This window comes from Balaenoptera physalus, assembly GCF_965194825.1.
Source record: "Balaenoptera physalus genome assembly, chromosome: 7".
NCBI classification, from domain to species: Eukaryota; Metazoa; Chordata; class Mammalia; order Artiodactyla; family Balaenopteridae; genus Balaenoptera; species Balaenoptera physalus.
The window spans coordinates 102,748,298-102,760,935 of NC_138886.1; the positions used below are offsets into that span (position 1 = coordinate 102,748,298).

The following is a 12,638-nucleotide window of genomic DNA, read 5'->3' on the forward strand; positions in this document are numbered from 1 at the left end:
TTTCATGTATCAGGTGGTCAATGGATATGTTTCTTTATAGCAATGTCATTCATAGGACCGCCCCCCCCCATATGGGGGGTTAGTTTTCAGACTCCTCGGTTTGACCTGTGTGGGTGGGATGGGAAAAACACATTCTCTTCCTCCAGTCAACACCACCAGAATGGGCCAATTTCAATGAAATGGAACTCTTGAGGGGACAAGAAGTCACCCAAGCTTATAGGAAGTCAGCTGTTCTCTGCCACCCCCGTTTCCTTCAGGCCCCAGCAGCTCTCACCTTAACTGCAGCTTGGGACAGACAAGGTCTAATGGGTGCTTTTACTAAAAAGAGAAAGTGTTTATTGACTGGTTCTGAAGTCCCCTCCTCCCCTTGGATAGACAAGGGCAGGTCTTAAAATCTCTCTCTGCCCGAGCTCACTTTGGTGACAAAGCCATTTCACATCACTGCTTCCAAGGATCACAAACATGTGATTACCTGGGTTCTGCGCCCTCCCTGGGGTTGAAGAAGTCACTTCCTGAGCTGTCACACAGTGCCACCTGCTGGCCTGCAGAATCCCCATCGACCAGGTCGCCCATTGCTCTTGGGGGCACAGGCTGTGGTGCCCGCTGGCATTTTTAGAATATGGCTCCTGGCCTCTGTGGCCGACACTTACATGTGTCATCGTAGGTCACTGGGTAACCCTCAGCTGCAGTTATGCACATCAGGAGGTTGAGTTTGTACGACTCGCCCAAGGTCAGTGCTGGAGACCACCTGTTGTGCCCTGCTTCTGGGGAAACCAGACAAAGGGCTTTTTGGCAGTCATCCCCATTCTGGGGCCCTCCTGGTCTCAGGGCCCACCAATGGAGTGTGAGGCCAGCCAATCCAGGTCTCCTCCAAACCTCTGCCCGCCAGAAGCTGGAGGACCTCTAGTGGGGCTGGGAGGGAGGCTGATGGACAGGAGAGACTCTGGTACTTGACCCAGGCCCAGAGCAGGTAGAAGAGAGATGACTAGATCCACTAGCATGTATTCTGAGGCAGGATGTCTGCCCCACAGTGGCACTGAAGTGGTCATTTGGAATAAGGTTCAGTGTGCATGTGCGCTTATTGCAGTGTGTGTATGTGCATGGTGTGTGTGTATGTATGTGTATGTGTGCGATGTCCATGCATGTGTGTAACCTCCTTTAAAACAGGGGATGGGGGCTCTGGATATCTTTCCTTGACACCCCCAATGCTCCTTAAGCTATCTGTACAGAGAAAGGGAAAGTTCACAAGCCACAATGCTGCTCTGGCCTCTTCTGGGATTTCTGTCTTGTTAGCCCTCCTCCCGTTAGTGTACGATGTGAGCTGTGAGGCTCTCACTGGGCAGATCCCCTGCCTGTGAACAGAGGATCATGGCGGGCCAGGGCCCTCCTTGACAGGCCTTTTCCTTCTGTGCATGGCAGAAGCTTCCAGATCTGCTCCGACCAGCCTGCATACATCCATCTTTTTAGGATGTGGCTGGGGACTTACCATTTTTTAAAATACATGCTGCACATTTAACAATGCTGTTTGACACAGTGTATTTGACAGTATAACCTATCATACTTTAATCACATCCATGAAAATCATCACAAAGCTCATTTAAAAGTTTTATTAAAAATCACAGTTGAAAAAAGTCCAGTGACAAAAGATTGCTATTCTGAAATGAATGGAGAATATGATGCCCGGATTAACAGGTCGAGTGTGCTCTTTGGGAGTCTGGGGGCCTGATAAACCACCGGTCACCCCTACATGTGAAAACCCAGGTGGGGTTGCAGTCATTGGGCTGGAGTAGATGTGAAGTTACCATGCAACGGACAAAGGCAAGGCTGGTACCAGCAAGTGCAGGGGAAGGACACGCTCAAACGAAAAACACTTGTAATTATTTTAACCACAGAATGAACTATGTTTCTGTTACAAAAACCTTTGGTCCCACTGAGGTGACAAAGTGTTTGTGGCATCAGCAGACAATTGGTGCTGGCCAGGGCCGTGTGTCTGATGTGCTGTCCTTTTGTTCCTGCTAAAGATGGACCAAAAGGTGAAGGCACATGGAGTGAGCCCAGACCCAGGTAAAGACGTGGTTAGACCCATCAGAAGGGCAGCATGCATGTGAAAGCCCAGCCTTGCAGTAAGCCCTAAGATTCCAAATTTTGCTCATTTACTTCATAAATCCTTCCACAAAGGTGCCTTTCCCTATGTGCCTTCCTCTGTGACCCCGGGGAAAAGAACAGTTATCCCTAACGCAGGACACAATTTTCACTAGACAAGACTTGGGCGAGCGGCCACAGTGAAAATTCTACACACAGGCCTCTTTCCACTAGCGGGAGAAGCGGAGGACAGAATAGAGGGGAGTGCTGGCTGCCTCCTGGGCAGGGCATCTCTTGCCCACTCACATTCTAGATGTTCTTCATCCCCAGACTCCTGGGAAGGGTGTTGAGCTGCTAGACAGTGTGGAAAATCCCACTGGAAAGAAGGCAAGAGCTCTACATGTTTATGACACGCATGCCCTCTCTTCCTGTAAGTGTGTGGCCTTGCTACAGACACACTTTGTGGGTAGAAGAAGGACCCTGGGAGTTCAGCAGTGTGTATGGATGGTCTCTTTCTCAGATGCCATTACTGCTTTATCCAGCCCTTTCTGTGATGATTCTACAAACAACCTGACCACAGAGATTGTGTCACTCATCTTTATAATCTCAGGGACTCTAAATGTGCATTGCCATTGTTTTGAGTATCTGCTCAGCACACAGGGATCCTTTCTTTATCACTATGATTAAACCACCATGTGGCAAAAAAGCATGGGTGGCTTCTGAAAGTTTCTTAACACAAGTTCTACCAGTGGACTCATGTCTTCTGCTGGCTAAGCTGGGGTGCCGACTGCTGCCTTTCTCCGTGCCTGGCTCCCCTGTCATGAGTGGGGCCTCCTCTCTGGCTATAGGCTGGATGTACACTTTAAAATGTCTTAGGTACCGCTGAAGACAGGATGGTCTGAGTTTATGTGTCTCGACTGACTTAAGAAGGATGGCTACAGCAAATCTGATATCAATGGGCTGATGATCCTCATGAGATCAAACATTAGCCAAGGATTAACTAAGACCCAGGGACTAGAAAAAATTTCTTGAGTCTTGTATCTTCAACCCAAAGTTGCACTCAATGAGGCTTACTTGTGGAGAGGGTCAGGATCTGTGGCTTTATTGTGAATTAATACTTGCCTTAGAAACTCCTCTTTAGATGGCCTTGGCTACCAGGTTGTCCCTCACTACGAATACAGAAAGAGTCAGGGAATACTGGCTGCAGCCCCTCTCTAGGGGAGAGCAAGCTTCGACCACACCAAGCAGACGACAGCCCGCTGTACCCTGCTGTCTGTCCTAGATCAGACCTGACATGACAGACATCCTCTTCCCTACTGGGTCTCCACGAAGAACTTTATTTATTAGTCTCCAGTCAAGTACAGTCTTCAGAGAGGCTTTTGCGGGGAAAGTAAGCCAAGCCAATTCATTCCAACAGGCTCCATTTTTCATATAGATGTGAGTCTTCTGCCTCAGAACACATAGAGCAAAAGCAGTATCCAGACTTTTTATTTTCCCTTAACTGGGCTACAGGCTTAGAAACTGCAGTGGTCCAGCCTGATTTTTTTAAGCCTCAAAGCACTTTTATCGGGGAATGTTTTTCAGTGGCAGGGCTCAATCTTGGGACCTGTAGGAGCCATGTTCTGGAGGCACTCAAACCTCTTCTCCTCTCCCTTCCTTCTCTCCACAGCAGGCATCACAAGCCAAGGGCACCCTCTGGCCACTGAAAATGCAGCCGAAATGGGAAAGAGGATTCAGCACCCCATGGTGACGCTGGGTATTCAAATGAAGCCCAGGAGCCCGAGAACTGAAAAGACAGAAAGAAATTTGGAAACGAATCCTGCAAATAACCTGCCACTCAGACAAGAAACACACACGAATCCAAGGGACCCTTGGTCCTGGTGTCCATCTGTCTTCCCACCGCTCCTCTGGGATGGGTTGCTTTGTGGAGGGCATGTTCCAGGACAGGCTTTGGGGAACGACAGTCACTGGAACGTTCCACCTGAGCTGGCTCTCCCGGGCGGAGGAAGATGGAGACTCAAAATCAAAGCACTGGAATAGTCTTCCCTCAACTTCTCATTTGGCCAAAGGCAGCCACAGACGGGCGTGGGAGCCGTTAGTTAACCACATCGTAGTAGTAATTGCGCAGCCGCAGTTCCACTGCTACAAATCCGGGCCTGTTCTCCACGCTGCAAAGGGAAGAGAGGCATTATTGTTTGTTATCAATGCTTGTGAAAAAGTGCTGGTCACAGCAGGGGCCTTTGCAGGCCAAGCGCTAGTGGAGTGGCCGCGCCCCGCTTCCCCATGAGCCTGCGGTCACACTGCATCCCTGCTCTAAGTGTGGTTGACCAGAAGCCTCTGGGGAATACAGTGTTAGGCCCGCCCCAGACCTAACGAGCCCAGTCTGCACTCAACAAGGTCTCCAGGTGACTCCTGTCCACCTTAAAGATGGGAAAGTTTTGTTCTCAAGGTCAGGATCTTTTAACCGCAGGTTCAGAGACTGTGTCCTTATGACCTAGCAAAACAGAACGTGTCTGAAAATACTTAGTTGGTCAGTGTGCTGCAGATATATATTTAACGTCTGACTCAACCTTTTTTTAAAAAAAAATGTGGACACAAGTTAAACTTCCCCTCCCCACACCCCAATCAGATGGCTCTGGATTTTCTGAAAAGATGCTGCTATTGCAAACCTTCATGTGGCAAGGCCTTACTTCTGTCACTGTTGGCAGGTGAGGCGATGATGTATATAAACCACGGGTAAAAGGTTTTTTCACAACTTGCAACCTCTAAACAAACTTCTATAGACATCTCTGCTTTCTCTAACATGGGCATACGGAACAGAATCAGTTGGAAGCAAGTATTTCTTAAAATTTGGAGAGTCTATCCTTGCTCAGAAGTTAATTTTATTTTGTAAGATTTTTGGTTATATTGCAAGTGGGTAAAACTGCCCAAAAAGTGACATAGAACTTGAGGTTAAACTGCACGAACTGTCCACATTCAACCGTTTTGACCTACAACAACTGCGATTTCATATGGTTCAGTCTAGTTATAAGAGAACAGCCAGCGGCCACACATGGGAACCAAGAATCATTTACTGTTATAAGGGCAGAGTGGCTTCTACAGAACCAAACTAGGTGGTTTTGTCAAATGGCATCAAACAAATGGTTGCACCTACAGCTTTCAAAAGCAGGCATTAAAACTGCGTAAAAATATCAGCCATCTGCGGTCATGTCTATAGACCACACTCACTGTGGGAAGATGTGTCTCTGGCCACCAAATTGTGCTGCAGGAGGGGACGTGATGGCCAAGCCTGGGATGTAGGACCATGTGTGGAAACCTGTGTCCACACAGAAGGAAAGCCTCCCTCCTGCTACTAAACTTCAAGCCAAAGAACACAACTTCAACATCTTTGCCAAACAGGGTGTTCTACTCCGACCATGGGGATCCGAATGCACAAAGAGTCCTTTTGAGTCTTGCTGTGAGGGTTTCATCCACCCAGCAGCCTAGCACCAAGCAAACAAACTAGTGTAGGGAAACAGGAGTACAGACTGGCCCTCAGCGAAGACACCTGGTCAGGTTTCCCAGGGAATCTCTCCTTTATACCATGGGTGAGGCTGCCTCTAGGACAACACCGAGCTTCTGCAGAGGAGGGTGGCCAAGTGTCCTGTGTGTGTGCCGGCGTCCTGCTCACTTCCGACTACCTGGGTCTGGGGTGCTTTTTCCGCTCTGACCCTCGTGCCCAGTGGGGGCGTTTCCAGCACTCAAGCTCCTCAACCCGCAGTTCTCGGTTGGAATGACCCTCCCTAAAAGAGGCCAATAGGGACTCTCCAATGGAAGTATGACCTCCCCCCTGAAATTCTCTACTCTCATTCAAAGCTCCCTGTAGTTTGCTCTATAGCAGCCATCACAATACATAATCATGCATTTATCTCGGGGTTAATTTGTTTCCTGTTTGCCTAGCCCAGAATTGTAACCTCCATGAGGAAAGTGGCAGGGAAATAACTGCCCTGTCCCTTGCTGACCCTGGGTCACTTCTAGATAATAATGAGATTCTTCACTTCCACTCCCAGCTACAGTTGTGGAAGATGCTTCCCGAGGCGTTGCAGAATCCCAGGTGGCATCTGAAAGCACCTGAAATATCCATCATCCTGAAGATACTCTTGCAATATCAGCTATCTGAGAATAAACCTGACCCTCGAAGTATCAAATCTATTGGCAGATATATGAGCTCCCCCGGATTACAGACCTGCATCATTGCCAAGCTGCAAGGGTGCTATATGCACACTTCAGTGTCAGAGGGACAGAGACCATGGCTTGGGGGTTTCCCCATGATGCACGTCCAGGCTGCCAAACCCAGGCAAGGTCAAAGGCCACGTCCCTGATTCTTAGGAGCAGTGTGTTTCCCTTGCAAGCTGAGCTGCCCTGGACATCACCTGCCTACAACGTCACATGTGCTCTACCAGGCAGGCCACGTGAGGCCTCTCAGTGCAGACTCTAGGGCCACTGTTCCAAGTTCTGAGTTGCTTCTCGGGAAGTGCTACCTTGGCCAATCCATCTGTGAGCTGGCCACCATCCGTGGTCATGCCTCACTCTGAAAGGTGATCAGGAATTAGGAAGTATGACATCTCCCTGCTAAGTACCTCTGCCATCTGCTCGTGCCAAAATAGCACATATCACCAGACCAGACCCTTAAGAATATTTTTTTACTTTGACCACCCCTCCACCCTTTGGCCAATATTATCTACGTTTAAATTTTGATATCCCGAATTAGAGTAATTGTCTGTACTCTTTAGACTAAAGAATATAAGTGCGTGGTTCAGGAAGCAAGACCTCTTCCCCCATTGTTTGTTTAGAAAGGAGCCCATCCCTGATTCATGAAAAGACAGAATTCATGCTCCTTTTTAGTGCTCGGCAATTCTATCTGCCTCCAGAGTGTGGGGCTAAATGGCAGGAAGGGCTGGGTACTCACTCATAGGTCCAGCACAGGGTCATCAGCTCGTACATCTCTCTCGGACACCCTGGAGGGCACCCCATCCTCTCTCCTTTCTCCAGCATAGCAGAAACTTCGCTGCCTTTCATTCCCTAAAACATGCAAAATATTCTTGAGCTTTTTAAACATAGCATGTAGCAAAACAAAACAAATACATCCTACCCCCCAAAAGAAACAAAAGAGTACATGCTGTGTGATTTCAACTATATAAAGTACAAAAAATAGGAGCACCTAATTTATTTTTTTTAATATTTATTTATTTATTTGGCTGCTCTGGGTTTTAGTTGCAGCACACGGGATCTTCATTGTGACGTGCAAGATCTTTAGTTGTGGCACGTGGGATCTTTCTAGTTGTGGCATGCGGGATCTAGTTCTCTGACCAGGGACTGAACCTGGGCCCCCTGCATTGGGAGCGTGGAGTCTTAACCACTGGACCACCAGGGAAGTACCAGGAGCACCTAATCTATGATGCTAGAAGTCAGATGGGTTACCCTTGGGGTAAGTTTTGTGTGTGCAGGGGGAAAGGGGGGCTTCTGTTCTGTTTCTTCATTTGGGGGCTGGCTTCATGGGTGTGTCCCAATTGTGAAAATCCATCAAGCTGTGTCCTAGGATTTGTGCACTTTTCAGTATATATATATATATATATATATATATATGTATATTGATGAAAAACATCTAAAAAAAGGTAACAGCTGCAAATTTGTTAATGGGAATAGCCATTATTTCTATTTCAAATCTAATAAATCGTGATTTGGGTATATATTTGATGAAATAAAATTTATATTTTAAGGCAGGACAAGAAAAAATTACACATAAAATTCTGTGTTTGTGTGGACATTCTCCCTCCCTCCCTAATGTGCAGTGTGCATCTGCATTACACATTAACCAGAGCTCCTCAAAGATGGGAGTGCCTGCTTGGCCATAAAGATCACTTTTTTTCCTTTCTTCTGACACTAGCACTGTAACTTCTTTAAAAAATAGTGTTCTTTCCTAGCTCTGTAGGGCATGGTGACTTGCTGCTCCCTTTGTATATGTTTACCTGGACTATGTATCCCTAATGACCTTTATGTAAAATATCAGTATGTCATTTTGATGTATGATCTCAAAAATGTATATGACTGTGCCTTCGACTTCTAATGGTGGAACAGTTCTCAGAGCTTCCCGAGAATCTGCTTTCTGGGTTATAATCCTCAGTTTGGCTCAAATAAAATTCCCTTTTATCCTTCTTAACTTGATAGTTAATTGAATTTCCGTTGACATATTTTATGCATATTTATATGTGTAATACACAATAAAAAAAACCCCACATACTGTCCAGATAGCTTCAAATATTTCTTTCAGTTTAGAATAAAGTGAGATCATATTAACCCCACACTCTCAAGAGATAAAGACTCAGAAAGGGTGTCCAGATTTGATGCTTTTCAGGGTCCTTTAAAGATAATCTGGGGCTTATCTGTTCTGATGGTCTGTTAATTAGGAAATGAAACAAAAAGTAGCTCACCCGATACGGCTTCTGCCCGTAGGAAAATGCTTCCCACATTAACACTCCAAAGCTCCAGACGTCACTCTTGCTGGAGAACTTGTAGTAGTTGATGCATTCCGGAGCGTACCACTTCACGGGCCACTTCCCGTGGGTCTGGGCCTGAAAACCAAGCACATGGAGATGTTTCATTAAGAATAAAATGGTGGACACCATGTTTGTTCATAGCAGCACTATTCACAAAGGTGGAAGCAACCCAAATGTCCATCGACGAATGGATAAACAAAATGGGGTATATTGATACAGTGGAGTATCATACAGCCTTAAGAAGGAAGGGAAGTCTGATACACGCCACGACGTGGATGCACCACGTGGTTACCTTTTATTACGCTCAGTGAAGTAGGCCAGTCAAGTCACTAAAGGACAAATATTGTATGATTCCACTCATCTGATGCCCCTGGAGCAGTCCCATTCATAGACACAGAAAGTAGAATAATGGTTGCCTGGGGCTCTGGAGAGAGGGTGGGATGGAGAGTAGCTGTTTAATGGGTACAGGGTTTCGGTTTGGGAAGATGAAAAGAATTCTAGAGATTGGTTGTGAGCAAAGTGAATGTACTGAACATTACTAAACTGTAACCTTAAAGACAGTTACGGTGGTAAAATTTATGTTATGTGCATTTACCATAATTAAAAAAAAAGAAATAAAATCGTGACTCACAAAATGCCTGTGTGTATATATCTGGTCTGAATCTTAAAAATATGTTAAATCTTAACATCTTAAATGTTTAAAATTTAAATACATATTTTTAAGGTTCAGACTGAATTTTTTGTATTTTTTTAGTCTCTTTCTCTTACCTCTTCCTTTGTCTACTCACAGCTTCTTGGAGCTTGGCGTGGCAATGCAAGAGTCAGGCCTGAATATTACTTCATGGTTTTGCTCCAAGAAATACTCGGCTGTTCATAATATATTTAACTATTACTGTACATTTGTCTACAGCTTTAAACCAACACTGTTTTGGGGGAGACGGTTTGCTAGTATCATTTAAAACAAAGTTGTAAATTTTCTAATTTAAAAAAGCAAGTGCTAGTAAAGAGATCAAAATCTTGCCTAGCAAAACTCTTTCTTTGGGGCTTAGGGTTCAGCGTGGTGTAGTGAAGTCTTGATACCTCCCATGGAAGTCACTCTAACCTGGGTGACATCTCTTGAAGTGGAGGGAGGGAGGTGAGTTGCCCTACGGTGGCCGGAGGAGACAACTCGGGGATATCAATCTGAGACCACAGGTGCTAGGGCACTTCTCTAAATGACACACTGCTTATATGTCTGTCTCATTCATGTTATGTATTATTTTTAGATTTTGATTTCAAAAGTTGTGAACAATCTAGTCATGTATGTTATTTCCAGTTTATTCTGAATTTTAAACTGATCACAAGATAAACCTTTGACAAATCCTAAATATGATGAAAAGGGAATCTCTCTCCACCACAAACTCCAAATCCTCACCAAGAGAGACAGCATGTTTGATCGTTTTTCTTGAATCTTTCCAGAAAAATCTACATACAAGTATAAACTGGTAATATATGCTTTCTTGAGGGGTAATCAAGCTATAGGTATATACTTTTTGCACTTCACTTTTTAATTTTTCTACTTAACCATGTATCATAGATATATGTCTATGTCAGCACATGCAAAGAAAGTCACTCTTAGGAGAGTTCATTGTATGCTTTGCATAAATCTTCTACAACTGATTTAACCAGCCTCCTACTGAGAGGTCATTAAGTCGTTTCCTGATTTTTGCTATTACACATCATGCTAGAATCAACATTACTGACAGTGTGTATCTGCCCGGTGTGTAGAGTACTTGTAAGGAGTTGCTGGATTAAAGGGCATTTGCATTTAGTCCTGCTGCACAAATTCATGCTGTCATGCAGTTCTCCGAGCACTGAGCTAATTTGCTTTCATCACTATCATTTCTCTTTAATCTTGCTTAACTCATTAATGTTTTCCATTTCACTTTGTTTTCTTAAAGAAATTCTCCATGTTCCCATCTTTTCATTTGTGTTCAGTCTCTTTTAGCTGCTTCTAACATGGCTTCTTTTTTTTTGTACAGTATGATGATTGAGACACATATATATTGCAAAATGTTTACAACATAAGGTTAGTTAACACATCCTTCACCTGACAAAATTGCTAATTTTTGTTGTCGCTGTTGTAATGGTGAGAACGCTTAAGATTTACTTTCTCAGTAACTTCCAAGTACTATACAATGTAGTACTGTTAACTCTAGGCACCGAGCTGCAGATTAGATTCCCAGAATTTATTCCTCTTATAACTAGAACTTTGTACCCTTTGACCAACATCTTCTCATTTCCCCCACCTCCCAAACCCTGGCAACCAAAATCTACTCTCTGTTTCTATGAGTTTGGCTTTTTAAAATTCCACATATAAATGAGATCATACAGTATTTGTCTTTCTCTGACTTACTTCATTTAGCATAATGCCCTCAAGGTCCATCTATGTTATTGCAAATGGCAAGATTTCCTTCTTTTTTATGTCTGAATATATCCCATATATTTGTCTACAGTTTTAAGCCAACACACACATACACACACACACATGCACACACACACACATACACGTATCATATTTTGTTTATCCATTCATCTATTGATGGATATTAGGTTGTTTCCATGTCTTGGCTATTGTAAATAATGCTGCAATGAACATGGGGGTAAAGATATCTTTACTAGACAGTGATTTCATTACCTTTGGATATATATACAGAAGTGGGATTGCCAGATGATATGGTAGTTCTATTCTTAATTTTTGAGGAAACTCCATACTGCTTTCCATAGTGGCTGCACCAATTTACATTCCCACCAACACTGTACAAGGATTCCCCTTTCTCCATATCCTCAACAACACTCGTTATCTCTTATCTTTTTGGTGATCACCATTTTAACAGGTATGAAGAGACATCTCACTGTGGTTCTGATTTGCATTTCTCTGATGCTTAGTGATGTCAAATACCCTTACATGTATTTGTTGGCCATTTGAATGTCTTCTTTTGTCATAGAAATATAGAAAAAAATAGAATATTTCTAGTCAGGTCCTTTGCCCATTTAAAAATCTGATTATTTGAGGGGCTTTATTATTGAGTTGTATGAGTTACTTATATATTTTGGATAATTACCAATTATCAGATAGATGGTTTGCAAATATTTTCTCCCATTCTGTAGGTTGACCTTTCATCCTGTTGATGTTTCTTTTGTTGTACAGAAACTTTTTAGTTTGATGTAGTCCCATTTGTTGATTTCTGCTTTCGTTGCTTGTGCATTTGGTGTCATATCCAAAAAATCATTGCCAAGACCAACACTGAGGAGCTTTTTCCATATGTTTTCTTCTAGGAGTTTTATGGTTTCAAGTCTTACAATCACGTCCTTAATCCATTTTGAGTTAATTTTTGTGAATGTTATAATATAGAGGTCTAATTTCATTCTTTTGCATGTGAATATCCAGTTTTTTCAACACTATTTATTGAAGAGACTATTTTTTCCCCATTGAACATTCTTCACTCTTTTGTCAAATATTAGTTGACTATATATGCATGGGTTTATTTCTAGGTTCTTGATTCTGTTCCATTGATCTATGTGTCTGTTTTTATGTCAGTACCACACTGTTTTGATTACTACAGTTTTGTAGCATAGTTTGAAATCAGAAAGCATAATGCCTTAAGCTTTGTTCTTTCTCAAGATTGCTTTGGCTATTCAGGGTTTTTTTGGGTTCCATATGAATTTTAGGATTATTTTTTCTATTTTTGTGAAAAATGCCACTGGAATTCTAATAGGGATTTGTATTGAATCTATAGATGGCTTTGGGTAGTGTAGTCATTTTAACAATATTAACTCTTCTGATCCATGAACGCAGGTTATCTTTCCATTTCTTCAATTTTTTTCATCAATGTCTCATTTTTGGTACGTAGATCTTTCACTTTCTTGGTTAAATTTATCCCTAAGTATTCTATTGTTTTGATGCAATTGTAAATGAGATTTTTTTCCTTTATTTCTTTTTCGGATAGTTCACTGTTAGTGTATAGAAATGCAACTGCT

General features: G+C 43.4%; 1 protein-coding gene across 5 annotated transcripts in view; it reads right to left on the minus strand.

The window, feature by feature from the left end:
- Positions 1-1,593: 1,593 nt before the first annotated feature.
- SYK (spleen associated tyrosine kinase) overlaps positions 1,594-12,638 on the minus strand; it is a 94,283-nt gene continuing 83,238 nt past the window's right edge. For all 5 annotated transcript variants that reach the window (XM_082471277.1, XM_082471273.1, XM_082471274.1 and 2 more), the window contains 3 exons: positions 8,553-8,693; positions 7,031-7,143; positions 1,594-4,250 (listed from right to left, as the gene is read on the minus strand). In XM_082471277.1, the coding sequence (XP_082327403.1) occupies positions 4,178-4,250; positions 7,031-7,143; positions 8,553-8,693 (327 nt within the window). In that variant the 3' untranslated portion in view covers positions 1,594-4,177. The remainder of the gene's footprint in view (positions 4,251-7,030; positions 7,144-8,552; positions 8,694-12,638) is intronic.